This window comes from Euphorbia lathyris, chromosome 4 (assembly GCF_963576675.1).
Source record: "Euphorbia lathyris chromosome 4, ddEupLath1.1, whole genome shotgun sequence".
In the NCBI taxonomy this organism is placed as follows: domain Eukaryota; kingdom Viridiplantae; phylum Streptophyta; class Magnoliopsida; order Malpighiales; family Euphorbiaceae; genus Euphorbia; species Euphorbia lathyris.
This window is the reverse complement of record NC_088913.1, coordinates 33572257-33592122: the sequence shown is the minus strand read 5'-3', so window position 1 is coordinate 33592122 and position 19866 is coordinate 33572257. Positions and strand designations below refer to the sequence as shown.

The 19866-nt window shown below is 33.3% G+C and overlaps 1 protein-coding gene across 1 annotated transcript; it reads left to right on the top strand.

The window, feature by feature from the left end:
- Window positions 1-2831: 2831 nt before the first annotated feature.
- On the top strand, window positions 2832-4395 carry LOC136228019 (exopolygalacturonase-like). The gene is made up of 4 exons (XM_066016849.1): window positions 2832-2981; window positions 3059-3364; window positions 3445-3960; window positions 4069-4395. Exons 1-4 carry the CDS (start codon window positions 2835-2837, stop codon window positions 4288-4290), a joined length of 1191 nt encoding a protein of 396 aa, XP_065872921.1. The 5' UTR covers window positions 2832-2834; the 3' UTR covers window positions 4291-4395.
- The last annotated feature ends 15471 nt before the right edge of the window (window positions 4396-19866 follow it).

The window sequence follows — 19866 nt, the reverse complement described above, 5'->3', positions numbered from 1 at the left end:
ATGAAACGGTGATTGGTTATGATTTTCATAGGAGGAAAAAGGCATTTAGTTATTCCCTCCGCTACACAAAAGGCACCTGTGCTATGCACCCCAATTATTAGGATAACCAAGTCGAGCCATAACCTGCTCTTTCTGAATAACCACGAATGATTGCCCTCTCCCTTCACTTATAACTCTAAAAAACCCTGAATTTTGTCTTATGCTTCAAATCGCCAATTGTTTAAAATAAAAATCATGTGCTTGAGTTACGCGAATATAGGCAATTGAGCAAACATCGCTTAAGGAAAAGATTGAATGAACTAGGGAATATAATGTGGGGAGGAAGGAACCTTTATTAATAGTCAAAAGAGTACTGGGTTATGAGGGAACAGGTTGTGTAGATAAAGTGTGTGTAAACAGCAATCATTATAGGCTGCGTATGTTAAATAAAGTGCAAAAAGACAGAATTCATACACTGAAATAGCTTTTCACTATCAAACCAGAGCCCCAGCCTAACATTACAACCTTGATAAAGTCCTTTGGACTATGTATGGAGGAACTTTGACCCATAGATTCGGGACCAATAGGCAAACTCGCACCCTAAGGGTGTGGTGTCTGAGCTGAGGAGTGAAATCGCATTTGTTTTCCTATGGAAAGAAGATGCCATGCGAGAGTGAGTGAAATATTCCATTCCTTAGTGAGGCATGTCTGGCTGTTGGTAACTTTTTGTGAAAGAGGAAGTCTAAATTTTAAGATTTGAGGAATTTCTTGAGCAAAAAGGACACAATTTTAAAAAACAAGCTTTTACTCTTCGATGAAACCTTAGCATGCATCTGTTCATCTCCTAATTGTGCCAAGCGTTCTGTGTCTCTTTACTCCTCGTTCTCATTCATTAAACTAATTTCATTCCTAACCCTTTTTCTGATTCCTTCTTACAAATTGTTGCTTGAGGACAAGCAAAGGTTCAATTTGGGGATATTTGTTAGGCATGAAATTGACTAAGTTTAACAGATAAATTATAAGGGAATTCGGGTATTTTTATATCATTTTGTAAGGAATAAGGGCTAATTAATGTCCTTGTGCAGATAAGCAAAGAAAAATGCTAAACTCGCTGGAAACAGCTTGTTTCGCTAATGCCAATGAGGAGTGGAGCCTTACTTATTTCCAGCGATTAAACGCCAGATTATCCAATGACGGACAGCGACAGATCGTTGGTGGCAGTGAAAGGAAAGTGGCAGGACAGCAGGTGAAAGTGTGTGGCGATGGGATTGCCTAAAGAAGCAAGATGATTTGAAGTCTCACCCCCTTGAGTGTTCAAGGGTTAATCTAAAAGTTAATCATTTTAGTTTATTTTAATTGTAGTAAGTAGTTGACTTTGTTTGTAAAAGGGTACGAAAGTTGTACCGATTTTGGGTAGTCTCTGTCTTTTCCCTTTAAATAGGAAAAGCAGAGAAGGTTTAGGAATCGGGATATTTTCTTAGTTTTAGTTTTTTAGAAGTAGAATAGAAGGAAGAAAAGAGCTCTCATGGAGTCTCAAGCTGTAACAAGAATCCTCTTCTGCTCACTGCTCAATATGAGTGAGTAGACATTTTGAACGGGCACGGCCTGACCGGCCCGGTGATGTAAGTTTTACAATGTTTTTTATGAATATTTAGTATTTTGCCAATGTTGTGGTCAATGAGGATTTAACTTTCTTGCTTAAGCATGTATGCATGTGTTAGATGAATGTTAGGACACTGCTTTCATCTTCACCGATATCTCTATTGATCTCCCAACTTCGAAGCTGACAAGTTAGAAGGTTGTGTCGAGGGTTTTCTCATTTAGAAATGCAGTTTTGTTCTTAATGCTAGAAAGAACGTATCTTTAGGACGCTAAAGATGTTAGTAAATCTTAGGAGTTTGAGAACACACGACAGTTGACTCAAACTCACTTCAAAACTGATACTTTGGTTTCGTTGGCATTATCTTTTATTCATGGAATGTTGTAAGATGTAGCGCACCGTGTTCGGTTATGTCGAGCCTGTTCTATTCCCAAAAATCTTTGAAAAGTAACCTTATTTCCTTGTTTTATCATTCTGCCTGATTCATTAAACAACCAATATCAAACAATCAACCATAAGGGAAGACACTGTTGCAACACACACTGTTTAGCAACGATTTCTGATATTTATTTGAATCACAATCCCTGTGGAGACGATACTCACTTATCACTTTATTACTTGTATCTAGTGCACTTGCTAGAGTCTCTTTTGAGGACAACAGGTAGCCGGAATATGAAGTACAAATAAAAAAACTCATCTTTCCTTAATAAGGTTTGAAATTGCACGGTCTTGTAAATGTTAGACTTAAGATTTCAATGTTTTGAACGTAGAGACTAATTCTTTTTCCCCAATAACCATTAGGTAAATTTATACCTTATCCTATAATACTACAAAGATCCTAACGGCTTCGTATTTGTTGATAAAAGAAAAATTGAAAGTATATATATTAACTCATGAATAAAGAAAACGATATACATTCACTGCTCTTATTACCTTCCATTTTACATTACATTTTATTTATCATATCTCTTTTTTATAATCATTATTTTATGAAAATAACATTTGAGGTTATTGAACTCTTCTACAATAGTTTTCCCAAAAAAAAAAGTTGCACAAATTTAAAACATGAATATGAAATGCATGCGGTCCTCATGCATGCATTTGAGGAAACATATGGCATTTCTCCAAAAATAGGAAGAGTCAATCGTAAACAAAAGAAGATCTAACAATTAATTCCTAAAATTAGATAATGAACACTTATAAAACCATCATCCAATTAAGCAAGAAAATATCAAAAGAAATTGTAGAAAGATAAATGGAATCTTGTTTAATGTTGTCAACTCTATTTACGATTTTGATTGTGTTATCTAATGTAAAAGCACAAGCACCAGCAGCACCGGGTGCGGGTGGAGGAGGGGATATAACGACATTTGGAGCAAAACCTGGTGCAGATAGTGCTCAGGTAATTCATATAGGAACAATATTACATTACTGTTGAACAAATATATGCATTAATTAATTATAATTTTCCTTTGTTAGGCTATAACGACTGCTTGGAAAGAGGCATGTGCGGCAGCAGGTACCGGTACAGTGACAGTTCCTACAGGAACATTTCTAACAGGGCCAGTGTTACTGGCAGGTCCTTGCAAAGGAGAGATGAAATTTAACCTTATAGGAACCTTACAGGCACCACTTAAAGTGGAAACTTCTGGTTGGATTACTTTTGAACATGTTGATAAACTCACAATAAGTGGGACTGGAACTCTAGATGGTCAAGGCGAAGAAATGTGGAAGAGCCAACCTGGTTGTTTCAAGACTGCAAAAATGTGCAAGACAACAGCAATTGTAATTATGCTTGCTCATTCAGCATCAGCAGTTATATTACATATATCTATTTGTGATTCTAACTAATTAAAATTATGCAGAATCTAAGGCTTGATTTCGTAAAAACTGGTCTTGTGGAAGGTATCACATCCCTCAACAGTAAGAATTTCCATATCAATGTTTTGTCTAGCACTGACATCACATTGCAGAAGCTTACAATAACTGCACCCGCTGAAAGCCCTAATACAGATGGAATTCATGTTGCAAGATCAAAGGGAGTTACCATTACTGACGTTAACATTAGTACTGGTGATGATTGTGTCTCTGTTGGTGATGGAACATCAGACTTAAAGGTAATAAACGTCAAATGTGGTCCTGGTCATGGAATTAGTATCGGAAGTTTAGGACTTTACCAGAATGAGGAGCCTGTAACCGGAGTCACTGTTCAAGGATGCACCCTTACAAAAAGTGATAATGGTGTGAGAGTTAAATCATGGCCGGACAAATACGGTTGCGAAGCATCGGGCATACACTTTTCAAATATTACTATGGAAGAGGTTGAGAATCCTATCATTATAGATATGATGTATTGTCCACCCGGTGGATGCAGTACAACGGTACGAATTTCCACATATTTCTATACAAAAATGCTATACAAGGATTGGTTTCATTTTCATGTCTTATTTTTTTTTATCATATCACTAACCTTATTTCTTAATTTCTAGGCTCCGTCAAAGGTCAAGCTTACTGATATTTCCTTTAAAGGCATCAAGGGTTCAACACCCACTCCTGATGCAATTTCAATCAACTGTATGCCTGGAAGTTGCACAAATATAGGACTTGCTGACATTGATCTCAAATTTACTGGACCTAAAGGACCTCCAATAGCTAATTGTACCAATATTAAGCCAACTATGACCGGAACTGTGAATCCTGCAGGATGTTAATGTTAATTAATGCAAATCCACACCTATTTTTGACCTTTATACAATTTTCTATGCGAGAGTTTTTGCAATTTTGGTTATATATATTGATATGTGATATTAATTCATCTCTACTCTTGATGCTAATGGATTATTGTTTTTTTTAGAATATATTAATTACTTATTTTGAGACCATTACCTTTTATTTTTCTCCACGTGTTTTATATATCCCTACACTTAATATATACATTTTTATGGTTTTATGATCCATTTTTACCATAACATTAGATACTTGCTACCCTAATTGAAAAATATAATATAATTTTCTCTACTAGTTAAAACCACCACTTGTATATGGTTTAGGTTTGTCACACCCGACCCTAAACAACCTCAATCGGCATCGGGCGTGAAATAGAAAGATCATAATCAATACTTAGGCGTCTCCAATTTATCCAAATATCATTATATTACAATTGCAATACCAAAGTTCTAACCATAATTCTAACAATAAGCAACAACTTCCGATCCTTGCCTAATCGGTCGGTAACCTTCTCTCTATCATGTACTTTCTCATCTAAAAACATTAAAACATTTAAAAAGGTGAGACAAAAATCTCAGTAAGAAACTATCAGCTATAAAAACCAACTTTACTTAACATAGCTACATATATACATTTATAAAGGGATTTAATCAAAACCTTATAAAATATACTCAAAACGTAAGTTTATAAAATAAAATTTATGTATGTGTATCCATCCTCGAATTCCACCCGTATAGATCATAACATCAATCATAACAATATCGAGATATCTCATTTATATCTCGTTCCTTGCCTAACAGTTAGGACTACCAGTCGTGCACTCTGTCCATACCGCCATTAGATATGGTCTTACAACTTACAACTCCTACCCCGGGAAATCCTAGATGGACAAAACCATTTAAACTTTCGAAATATCACAACTCATAAAAATCATATTTGGACTTCAATCCAAAATAATAACAACAATAACCGCAATAGATTTCTCAATCCAAAAACAATTCGTAAGAAATCATCAAATTCATTTTATTCAATATATATATACATGGAAACAAAAAACATATATATATATATATATATATATATATATATATGTAAATCAACCAAATCAAGCCTTAAATCAACATAATCAAGTAAAATCTGAAATTCACATAGAAGCATAGTCAATAGCTTCATTTGAACCATAATTTCACAATAAAAAATAAAATCGTAAAAAACCCCAATTTTATAAAATTCTTGCATAACCCTAAAATATCAATTTATGGAAATTCTTTGATTATATATATATATATATATATATATATATATATATATATATATATATATATATACATAAAACTCAAAATATAGTTGATAGTTACTTACCTTGGCTATTAATTGAAGAAAACACACCTGTTCAATTCTCCTCTAAATTCTGTCTAAGACGTTTCCCTCCAATCACTGCCGAAACTCAAAAACTCTTCGGTTAGGACTTAGATCTATGCATAAGGATGCTATGGTTTCAATTTCGAGTGATTCGGATGGTCGAATCTCCGTAAATCAAAGAAACGGTGGAGAAACGATTCAGAGAAAACTGATGATAAAAACGAAAGAAACAGAAAAAGAAAAAGAAATAAAATAGAGGATGATGATCACCACATGTAAAGATTTGAGATATATATCTCAAATTTGACAAACATCACATTTGATCCTTTATCTTTCTATAATCTTTTAAAAATTATCCTAACTTTTAATTTACACATAAAACCATCGAATTAACTCCAAACTTTTTCCATAGCACTAAATAAAAATCACACACCTAATAATTATAATATATACTAATATCAAAATATAAATTCTAGAAATTTAGACACAGACGTGACAATTCTCCCCACCTTAAGAAATTTCGTCCTCGAAATTCATGTTCTCTAATCTAAATTTTCTTCCTCAAATAACCTTCAAGATCACAAAATTATTTCAAATTATCAAGATTCCTCATAATCATCATAAGACCACAAATTCTAATGTTTCCTTCCATTAACTCCATCATTTATCTATATCCACATCACTGTAACAATTATTTATACATAACTCTTAGTAACTCTAAATTCCAATCTAGTTAATTCCATCATCATAATCCACAATAAAACTTCAAATATCATTCATATCTTCCGAACATATACCAAATCTCACTTTAATAAATTTAAATCACAATTGATTCTATCAATTGCATATATATCAAATATATTTCACCTATCTCCAAATTCTACAGACTTAAAAAAAATCACGTTTGAACCACTAATATGTACGATATTATATTTTTCTTAAACTTCAAATAATCTGAATAAATGATTTGCATCAATATATAATCTTATTTCATCGTGATAATAATACTTATATCTATATAAAAAAAATCCACTCCAATCATTATTTATAGTATAATCTTCAATCATTATCATCAACATCACTATCACTCTTATAAGAGTCATTTCATAAACATCAACATCAACATCACCAATATAAACCTCATTACTATGATACAATTTCCTATCAATAAGAGTCATTTCATAAAATCTTAATATGAAGATCACTCTTATAATTCTCCATTTAACTCCTCAAAATCAATTAAGCTAACATGCTTTTTTTTCTTATATTCACCACTATATATACCATCAATCCAACCAAATAAACTTCAATCGTTTCTCCAAACTATATAATCAAGAAATATAGAGTACCTAAATTACGACAATCAATGTTTTTTTCTCCAAACTTCAAATAATATCTTTACACCCATAAAAGTCAATAAATCTATAATATCATTCAATTTTCTTAATTGACCTATAAACACTCAATTTGATCCTTCTATAAACTCAAACCATAATCACACAAACTTCAATTCAAAATCACTTCTATTAACAATATATGTACTACAAAATTTTAATTATCAACATATATATCCTCTTATATCATATTTATCTCTTAATTTTCTATCTCAAACTGTGCTTAAGATCAGAAAAATTTGTCCTCAAGATTCATATCTTAATTATTTCCTCAAACACTATTTAAGCTTACCCAATTTTCATATTTAATCATCAAATCACGAACTCTAATATATTCTCCCACTTTACTTTTCATTAATCACTAACATCGGTATCTCTCTAAACATCATTTATATAACTCTCAATAATTCTAAACCCCAACCAAATGAAGTTCACCAATAAAACAGTAATTTAAATTTCAGATCTCATTTATTCAACTTAAGATTCTATAATACACTAAATTCATGTTATAATCTCCCAATCATTAATCAACTTTCAAACCCATTAAATGAAACCTCCATATTTTATCTTTCTCAATCCCATATCTATTATCTTCAATTTATCACTTTATCATTTCCTCAATTTCCTATATTCCTAAGAAGACCATCAGATGTTGTTTCCAGCCTAATTTCTTCATATGGAGTCCGATTAAGGCGATTCAAAAACCTTTGGAAACGTAAGATAAAAATAAAGAACTTTCATTTAGGACTCTATGACAGATTCAACCTATATCTGGTCGAAAAATACATCATAAGATTCATATACGAATCTGATTCTCTCGCAGCACCTATATAGACAATTCTCTATATCTCTAGCTCAATGTTATGACTTACTCATAACCCATATCACCAAATATCAAATAATTTACTATTTTTCATACACCTAAATATTGCTAACTATCAAATCTCATTTTTACACCTCATTAGCTAGTTACTCAATCCTCGAAAAATTTCAAATTATTTCTTATCTTGCACCAAATATTCATATTTCTCAATTACTATCAACCTTAGGTCCGAAGAATTTCACATAGAGCTCTGATACCAAATTGTCACACCCGACCCTAAACGACCTCAATCGGCATCGGACGTGAAATAGAAAGATTATAATCAATACTTAGGCGTCTCCAATTTATCCAAATATCATTATATTACAATTGCAATACCAAAGTTCTAACCATAATTCACTACAACAAATCATCACTTGCGCCACAAATCATGCCACGTGAATTCAAAATTCGTGGCATGTTTTTATTTAGCCACGGGAAAAATAGATTCAAATATAAATTCATGATTTCTTAATATATTTATGCCACGATAATTATTTTCCATGGCAAACATACATGTATGCCACATTATATTTCGTGGCAAGAAAATTACTTATTCTAAAACTAATTTCTATTCATGTATGTGGCGGTAAAAAAATAAATCATTATTCATCCAAATTTTTGGGCGGCATCTCTTCCCACCAAACGAAAAAGAAAAAGTAAAGAGGAATGAGAAAGGAAAAAAAACTCAAGTCGATCAGTTTTTTATTCTGAAAAAGGGCCGCACACCCTTAATTAATTTCAGGACTCTCTTTGTTCTTCCCGTCACCACATCCCTCCATTTCTTCAAATTCCCGCTGCGGCACCAACACTCTCTCTAGAGTCAATCGGCCACATCTCACGATGTCGTTTCTCAATGCCGGAGGTATACTTCTCCCTAATTCTGCACTCTGTTTTTGTGAATATTTTTCAATATGGAGTTTTCTCTCATGGTATTGCTAGCTATTTCCTAAATTGGTGGGATATTTTCAATATTGAATTTTTAATCATGAAGAAGTTCACCATTGTTGATTATTTAGACAAAATAGGCTAATTGGTTTCAGTGAAAACTAAAAGGAATGTGAAATTGGGTAATAATTACGGAACATTTGAAATAATGAATGGTTAACATAATTTCTTATTTGCACCTTGCATTAAGTGAAGTGTTTTAAGCTAGAGTAGAAAATTCATAGGATGTATTAGTCTGTTGAATGGAAGTCATTAACAAACTAAACATCCACTTGAAGAGACTCTATCATATGAAAAATTTCGCTGCTCAGTATTAAAATTGATTATTTAGGTCCACCAGACACTCCACATTTATCTTCTTTGGCTAATAATGTTGCATTAGTTTTATATTTTAGCGATAAGCTACCAAAATAGGCTCCACATTAGGCTCCACATACAAAATAGCACTAATATAGGCTTAACCTTTAAAAAAGATACCAATTTAGGCTCCACGTATCACTTTCCGTTATCGAGGTCTAAATTGGTACCATGTTTTAAACGTTAAGTCTATATTAGTGCTATTTTGTACGTAAAGTCTAAATTGATATTTCTCCAAAAACCATATGACTATTTTCGTACTTTATCTTTATATTTTAATATGTTTTTGAAAGTTGAAGCTTTACAAGTTAGGATAAGGACTAGTCCTCCCATTAGCTCTCAATGTTATGGACAAGATGGAGGTGCACTTGGAACTCATATGGACCTTTTCATATTGCTTTGCTAAAGTTGTCAAGGTGAGATCCTTGGAATTGTATATATATGTTTGCATCATAATGCACTGTTATGTTTTATGTGACCATTTTCTTACTAGTATTATAAGTTCTGCAATCTGCTTTGTTATGTTTTACATGATAATTTTTTGCTAGTACTATCAAGGTCTGACTTCTTTAAATTTTTCATTTTATCCTTGCATTTTATTTAATAGTAGTTTCAGAAAGCAACCATTTTTTGTATATTTGTTATATAAATTCGTAAATATTTATACAGTGGTGACGAAATTAAATAAAAAAACCCGTGCACGGGTCTAAAACTAGTTGTATTACTATTACATGTGTCGGATGCAATGGACAGATGGTATTGTTGCAATGATTCATATCACACTTTCAAAACTACAAAACGTTTTCTATGAGAAGGTTCTGACATGTTAAGAACGTTGTAATTTTTACTAAGTGGGAGGAGAAGGTCGAAAGGGATCCCTCCTAGTTTTATATTACGTTTCAGGATCATAGGTTCATCGGAAGGACACATAAGGGCAGCAAAAGAAACTATTACTGAGAAACTCTTAGAAGTCTTAATTCATTTATTCATTCTCTTCCTAAAAGTTATTCTGCTAGATGGTAATGCATCTCTTAATGTAACTTTTGTGAAATTCGTTTATTAAGTAATTCTTTCATTGAGTTAAATATCAGTCGGTGGACTATTCACAAGAAGGAGAAAGATTCATGTCTGGCAGATGTGTATTACTTGAAGAGTTCACAGCCTTGTCCAGACCTATTTATGATGCTTGGAATCTCATTAGATGATGCTATTTTCAATTCTGCATCTGCCTTGTATTATAATATAAGCCTTTGAATACAATCAACTTTTGGCTGTAGTTTCTTAACCTTCATGTTCAAATTCCTGAGTTGAAAACATATCTTAACCTTAATGGAAGACTTGTTCTCTGATCACATTCATAGATACACATTTCTTCCAGTTTCTATGTTCGTTTTCTGTTTGAAAAAATGTTCTAAAGAAAAGGCAAAGTTCTGTTTTTTGTCCTTAAGTAATGTTGTTTTTTGCTATTAGGGTGGAATCGAATTTCCGTCAATTGAAGTCTGATTTGATCATCTAAATGTAGAAGCATAAGCTTTTGTAGGAAGTAATGATTTTCCTTCATTCTTGAACGCCTCATGTGTTGTAGAGGTAAGTGTCTATAGAGTAGCAAACTTGTTTCCTATTTGATTTGTTTATAGTGTGCTTATAAGCTAACTTCCATATTTTTTTTCAATCTGAAAAGGGTCTCTTAAATTATTTACATCTGTATAAAGAGACCATTGACCATCCTTAAGGATGTTAGGGAATCCTCAACCCATCAAGGTGTATGAAACTTTGAATATTAAATTTCTGAATTGGCTTGGTTAATGTTAGTTGCTCATCTTTTCTGGAAAGGCCTGACTTTTGTTGGGTCAAGCTGGAAACTTGATCCTGGTCTATATATATATTCTACTTTTAATGAATCGCGAGGATGTAGTTTCTATTGTTTCACGACTTCTTGAATTTCTTTTGCATTTCTTGGGTAGTGTAATTTACAATGGGCATGCAATAAATGAGTTTATACCTTGGAGAACGGATGTCTATGTCAGCCATCATAATCTTCATATAGAAGAACTGACTGTGAGAAACTGACAGCCATCATGATCTTCATATAGAAGAACTGACTGTGTGAGAAACTTTGGCATTTTTCTTCTCGCTGCCAGGGAGTTGGAACTCAATATGGTAAGATAACCAGACTTGATGTGCTAATTTCTTCTTTTTTTCTCTAAAACTATTTTCACAATACTATGTTAAAACTTTTATGATTCGCAGAAATGTTAGTAGAGAGTTATGAAGAATAGCAAAGGCAACAAATGTTTGGGGATGGTCAGGTAACTATTAAGCAAATGTTAACTGAATTTCATTGCTTATAATCTAGTTAATCACTGAGGAAAGTGTTATTTGAATTTTTTTTGATGTTAATCCTTGATCTTTTATCGAGTAATTAAATGTTTTACAGTAAAGAAACTCGATTTCTCTATAGAAGTTCAATGATTGATGTTTATTATATTTGTTGTAATGCGGCCTGCAATAACATGGGGGTGATGTAAATGCAATTGACAATAGGCTGCAGACAGTGTTACATTTGGCATCATGTAAAGGATCAATCAGAGTAGAAGATGTGTTGTTGCTAAATGGAGGTGAGGTGAGCCAGCCGATTTAAATGGTTATCGGGTAAATTTTTTTTATGTTCTAAGTTGATGTCCTATCTGATTCTCAGATTGTAAACTACATGCTCATTGCAATAATTTTGTTCTTATTCTTCGTGGTTCTTATATTGTTAGCACGGCACCAAATTTCATTTATTAATTTTTCCTTAGTGTTTAATGAATATTGAATTTTGCCAGCTTGTCTTACTCCTTATTGCGCGTGCTTAAATTGTTGAATTATCATTTAATTTTATTGCACCTATTGTGGAATTAGCCTTGTAAAAATATATGAATACCAGGAAAAAGAAACATCGAGAGAGCCCTTTCTTGTATGACATTTCTTATCAAATATTTAACTTTGAGAAGATTTCTCTATTTATTTTATAGTTATTTTATTATTATAAAATTTGTAGTCATATTTTTCTAGTTCTGCTCATTGTTAGTCTAAAGCTAAAAAATGCATCATTCAAATTTGAATTTCTTTGCTGCAGACAGTTCATGTTATTGCTCAATATGGACAAATAGCTTTCTGAAATCACCTTACATATTGATTTGGATGCACCAGATAATGAAGGAAGGAGCCCACTCTATTGGCATGCTGAAACTCCGCTTTAAGAGGCTTATAAAATTACATTATTATTGATTTTGCAGGGTGTTTCTGGAAAATTGTAAAACAATTCTATACTTACTTTTGACCTATTTTTTCATATTCTATTTCATTTGTTTTGTACTCTGGTCCTTTTATAAGTGACCAAACAACATAAATTAAATGTTAAAATTTTATTTTCCATATCTAGGACAAAATGGCAATTTTTCCGTGAACATCAATGAAAGATTTTCTTTTATTACACTACACTTTAACTACTTTACTTTTTGTTATTTAGCTTCTCTTAAAAGTTGATATAATACTAATAACAATAATATTAATAATAAAATAAAAAATTAATTTAAAATAAATTATTAAAATTTAATCAAGTTTGCCACGATTATGCTCATGGCAAATTAAGGTTTCTAGCCACGAGTATTTTGTTTTTGCCACGGTTATGTTCATGGAGAAGTAAGGTTCCTAGCAATAAATGTCATATTTTCGCCACGATTATGCTTATGGCTAAGTGAATTTATTTCCATTGGTCGTCATGTCTTGCCACGGGTATTTTACACTTGCCACGATTTTACTTGTGGCAAAGAGATATGATTAGCCATGGATTTTTCCATGGCATAAAAACCAATTTATGCCACAACCATTGTTTTTCCGTGGCAACTATTTAGCCACGCTCACTTGTGCCAGAATTCTAACCGTGACGCAAGTGATGATTTGTTGTAGTGATTCTAACAATAAGCAACAACTTCCGATCCTTGCCTAATCGGTTGGTAACCTTCTCTCTATCATGTACTTTCTCACCTAAAAACATTAAAACATTTAAGAAGGTGAGACAAAAATCTAAGCAAGAAACTATCAGCTATAAAAACCAACTTTACTTAACATAGCCACATATATACATTTATAAAGGGATTTAATCAAAACCTTATAAAATATACTCAAAACTTAAGTTTATAAAATAAAATTTATGTATGTGTATCCATCCTCAAATTCCACCCGTGTAGATCATAACATCAATCATAACAATATCGAGATATCTCATTTATATCTCGTTCCTTACCTAACAGTTAGGACTACCAGTCGTGCACTCTGGCCATACCGCCATTAGATATGGTCTTACAACTTACAACTCCTACCCCGGGCAATCCTAGATGGACAAAACCATTTAATCTTTCGAAATATCACAACTCATAAAAATCATATTTGGACTTCAATCCAAAATAATAAAAACAATAACCGTAATAGATTTCTCAATCCAAAAACAATTCGTAAAAAATCATCAAATTCATTTTATTCAGTATATATATACATGGAAACCAAAAACATATATGTATATATGTAAATCAACCAAATCAAGCCTTAAATCAACATAATCAAGTAAAATCTGAAATTCACATAGAAGCATAGTCAATAGCTTCATTTGAACCATAATTTCACAATAAAAAGCAAAATCGTGAAAAACCCCAATTTTATAAAATTCTTGCATAACCCTAAAATATCAATTTCTGGAAATTCTTTGATTATATATATATATATATATATATATATATACATAAAACTCAAAATATAGTTGATAGTTACTTACCTTGGCTACTAATTGAAAAAAACACACCCGTTCAATTCTCCTCTAAATTCCGTCTAAGGCGTTTCCCTCCAATCACTGCCGAAACTCAAAAACTCTTCGGTTAGGACTTAGATCTATGCATAAGGATGTTATGGTTTCAATTTCGAGTGATTCGGACGGCCGAATCTCTGTAAATCAAAGAAACGGTGGAGAAACGGTTTAGAGAAAACTGATGATAAAAACGAAAGAAACAGAAAAAGAAAAAGAAATAAAATAGATGATGATGGCAAACATCACGTTTGATCCTTCATCTTTCTATAATCTTTTAAAAATTATCATAACTTTTAATTTACACATAAAACCATCGAATTAACTCCAAACTTTTTCCATAGCACTAAATAAAAATCACACACCTAATAATTATAATATATACTAATATCAAAATATAAATTCTAGAAATTTAGACACGGACGTGACAAGGTTGGTTAAGGCACAAGATCATTTATTCAACTAGGGTTCAAATTCTGGAGAAGATAATGCAGTTGTAATTAAAAAAAATTGAGCATCTCCTAAAAAATGCGGTCAAGAACTCCACCACCGGCAATGGGCTTGCCTTATCTTCACATGTTATTGAGTGGTTATTCATATTTAATCATAAAGCTAGGATGTAATGAGGAAGGGTTTAACATTAGCAAGAAAAGTTGTTGGCTTAACATTTACTATTTGCTTATTTTAATGTTCAAGAAATCAGGAAATCTCCAAAAAAAAAATATGCAATATCCATTAACCCAACATCGAGTTTCTTTACATTGCACTCAATCACCATCACAATATCCAGTTAGCTGCAAATTACTTACAAAAATGTAAAATAAGCCATAGTTGATGGTACCTTTAAGATACCGAATAAGATAAAGAAAATCATCCATATGATGAGAACAAGGAATGTGCATAAACTGATTGAGTTCTTGGACAACAAACCCAATAACAAGATGAGTAAAATTAAGATAAATCAACCGAAAATAAACCTATGATGAACATATGGTGTGTGATAAACAGATCCAATAGAGAGTTCCATGTCAATATTTAGTCGCATAGGAAAAGAAGGAAGAGCCTGATCAAGACCAACATCAGAAATCAAATTAGAGAAATATTTACGTTGAGATAAAAAAAAAGATGTTGTCATTTTCCGTTGTTATTTCAATACCAAGGAAATATTGAGCGTGGCCTAAACCCTTAATGGTAAAAGAAGAATGAATATATTGTTTAAAATCTTCAATATAAGTTTCATAGTTACTAGTTATAAGAACATCGTCTATAGAGACAATAAGAACATGAATCACACCTTTTTGAACATATGTAAAAAGGCAACTATTAATATAGTTTGGGTGAAATCAAACATTATTATTTGAGAAGTAAATTCCTTGTTCCACTATCGACCAACATGTTTAAGCCCATATATGGCTCAATTGACAAACTTGACTGTTAAGCGCTTTGGTATAACCTTGTGCCAGATTCAAATAGATTAATTCATTGATAAATGCATAAAGGTCATAATTGTTAATATTAATTTGACGAATATGACATGCCTTAGATGCATCAATATTAAACAATAAATGAACTATAACAACTATAGTGCCGGGAGAAAAAAATCTCAACATAATAAATTCCTTGAATCTGATTGCAACCCCGATGTACAATTTGAGCCTTATAAAGATCAACAAAACCATCCAATTTATGATTAATACAAAAAAATCCATTTAGTAGATGTGTTTATTTCCCTTAAGAAGAGAAGTAATATCCAATGTATTGTTGTCTTCTAAGGATCGTGACTACATTATAAATATATTGCATGTTCTTTAGTAGTGTTGATTATGGTGAGATAAGCATTAGTTGTATGGCTAAAAGGAAGTAATTTAATAAAAGAAGGGGGATAAGGGATAAGAAGTATGTGCCAAAAAATCATCTAACCACGTTGATAGTTTAATAGATATTCCACTTTTAGTATCGCGTGAAAGAGCTAATGACAGAGTTATAGTTGTAGCTAATGGGCAAGTATGTGTGGGAACATGTGAAGGGCACAATTTACTAGGTAAGGATGGGCTACTACATAGTGGTTTTTGTGAAGTTGAAGATGCAATAGGGTTTTTAAGAGTTGAAGAGATAGATGGAAGATTATGGTCTTTTAAAGGATTAGGACAAGTTGGTGAGATATAATAACTTTTTGAATTACGAGTAGCACTAGTATTATGGGGAAAAAAATGATTATGTATCATATGATAGTCTAGCAAGTATATATGGTGATGGGTTGGTATGTGTACTTACTAATATGGTGGAACCACTTGTAAGATATTAATATGAATTATTCCTTTAACTACCTGGTTAAGTTTTTATTGCAAATTATTCCATGACATGGTATAAGAATCTCTTTGATCAAGCGATCGATGGTTCGAATACTGACAACCTCATTTGTAGATTAAATTATAGGACATCGTAATATGAGCCTGTGTTGTGCATGCTTCAAGCTTAGTGGGCATTGACATGCAAGGGTGTGTCAGATGTTAATATGGATTAGGTCATTAACTATTGTCGCTATCGGATTTTTTAGGCACGAACACCGGAAGCTAAATCGGTTAATAGTTTTTCCTAGTTAAAACTATTTTTTAGAGTCGCCACCAATCAGAATTAAGGCGTGATTGGACACCGAAAATGGTTGAATTTCAATGAATAGGGGGGTCTGCGAAATTGAGATTTTAGGTTCGTTTGTCGGTTACGTGTAGGGAAGAAAAACTTGATTGATCACCCTACCCCGCCCAAATATTGGTACTAAAAATGTGATTTATGTGTTAACTGTTTGTTATGTTTTGGATTCTCGATGTAAGCCGAGTATTCTCATGTCTCAAAATTTTAGGTTTAGGGTCTGAATTTTATTTAACTTCGAATTACGTATATGACATACACGTAATTGTATTTATCGAAAAATCCTAATTTTATTTTACACATATCACATATACGATAAATAGACGTTTTATTTTACGCATATCACAAAAACATGATAATTTACCCCGGACAAAATGGGTATCTACAACTATCATGTTGAATTATAGGAATCATGAGCGAGCGAGAGAAAAAATAATGTGACAGATACATATTGAGATAGTTTGAACATACTTAATTCTCACTAGTTAAACAAAGTTAGGGTTACAAAATATATATGACGGGGATTAGGGAATAAAATTTAAAAGGGAATATACATACTTAGAGTGCTAAACCTAAACTGTAGAGAACAGTTAAGAAAAAGAATGTGTTTTATATCCTTAAACTCTCTTAATGATAAACACAAGTTAATACAATTCAATATTCATCACAAATCTTAGATTGTATATCATAATATAATGAAACATGGTATTAGAGCCTCTTTGGTCAAGTGATAAAGGGTTCGAATCCTAACAACCTCATTTGTTGATTAAATTGCATGACATGGTAATATGGACCATTATTGTGCACGTTTCAAGCCTAGTGGGAATTTGCATGAGGAGGGCATATATGATATTAATATGAATTGAGCCTTTAACTACCAGCAAGCTTTTCGTTTGAAGATGCAACTACTGTAATTTAAGTTTTCTACTCCTTATTGCTTTGAACTGAGGAAAGAATTGAATTCGAAATATGCAGTCTACTCCTCCTCATTAGGTTTTTCTGATTTGGTAGCGACATCATCATTAGCAAGAAGAGAGTGATTCTCTTGGTGGGTATTTATGTTCTTCCCTTATTGCATCTTAGGGCTAAATCTCTTGAAAGTTTGGTTATAAGTGAGTTCCTTTTTATTATGTTATCATTTGTTTCTCTTTCATTTCTTGGATTATCTCATATTTTTGTCTTTTGTGATTATGGGGTTTTCACATTTTATGACTATAATTTTTCCTTTTCAAGTTTTATTTATTTCTTGGGAGTATAGGGTATGATCATTTCATCAAAAACTGATAATGCAACCTTGGATTAGCATTTCATCAACGACTGGTTTCATATATACATAAATGTTGTTGTTAGCTCAAAAATAGAACAAATTGAATATGAAGATAGTAATAGTGAAAGTGATAACTAAATAAGTAAATGATAACAATATAGGTAGAAGCATCAGTAGAATATAAACCTAATAAGATTATAAAACGATGAATATTTATAGATAGTGGAGCTGATATATGTTTACTGATAGGGGCGTTTCATCCCTATCTTTTAGCGTGATTTATGGTTTAATTTTAGATGAAATAAATAAGTTTAATTGCAAAAATAGAATGTTTTAATAAAATAACGAAATAAAAATAAATTTCGTACTTTCGGTTAATTTTCCTTATTTTTGATTAAATTAGAAAATAAAACGTCAAGCTAACTTGGCTGTCGAGAATTGTATTTCAGGTACGAGTAAGGAGCAAAAATCCACCGACATACGCGGGGCATATCACCCTCTACGCTGGGCATGGAACACAGTGTCAGAAATAATTTCTCAATCCGCAGGCACCACGTGGAACTTGTCCACTGCCACGCGGGGCATCCTACCTTCCACGCGGGGCGTATGAGCAATGATAAGCGATAATGTCTCAATCATGAATGTCAGACTGCAAGATCTTCTAAGTCAACTGAAAATATGCGGGGCGTACAACCATACACGCGGGGCGTGTATGGGAAGTTCTTCAGTCCAAAAAACCAGAGACTCATTTACGCGAGGCGTGCTTCAGCTACGCGTGGCGTAAAAGACCCAATTCAAGTAATAAAATCTCAAAAACTCAACTACGCGAGGCGCACCCCAGTCCACGCAGGGCGTGGTTGAGACAACAAGATCTGGATTTGGTCCACATGCAGGAGATTTCTGACGGAATGGGCAAATACGCGGGGCGTACTCCACCATACGCGAGGCGTGTCATGGGAAATCTGCAGAAAATCATGTTCCTCCATGCTTGTATCTTGTGAAATTACAATTCTACCCCTTGCTTGATGTGTATAAATAGGAGTGACTATGATGCGGACATCCTAAATGTCAGCACTGATCACGCGTGCTCTAGCGGATCCTCAGACATCAAACCCACGGAGGTTATATCGAGGAGGGCGGATCCCCAGGACATACGAGCGGGGCGGATCTAGGAGTGCACAAAGAGGTGTATCAACATCTACCCTGGGCGGATCTCTAGGTTTACTTCCTTCCGAAGTAATTCACCAACAACCCTGATAATCCGTACCTGTACCATTGTACTGATTATCGGGGCGTATCACCTATTTTACCCTTTTATGGATAGCCTTATTGAAACCCTAGTAGGGGTAGTTGTTAGACAAGGTGCCACGGCCTAATCTCCCGGGCGGACCGGGGGGTGGACACCTCATGGCGACGTAAGCGGTGATTGGCGCCGAAAGCAACCAATCGTGGAATCAAGCTGCTCGGCAGGACCGGAGCTCGGAGTATGAAAGAGTCGCCACCCACGAATGGGAAAATGAACACCGATCCCTTGCGGGAGACCGGTGAGGGTTCGGGAAACTTAGGTACGAGCCGAGAAGGCTAGCTCCTTTCCGGAGAAAGGCTACTAGGCACCCCGACATCGCCCGGTTATGAACCACCGGCCTCCTACTCAGCGTGTTAGGCGATAACGGACTAATAGCATATTTCTTTAAGTTTGAAATTCATTTGAAACCTTTTCTTTCTTGTTTTGAAAACCGTTTTGAGCACATATTATTGAAAGCCACTTTGGTAAAGAATCACCCATTTACATCAATTCAAAATACATAGGAGAGAGAAGGGGAGAAGGAAGAATTGATTTATTTACCGTGTGATTTATGCTTCATATTATACACTAACTCT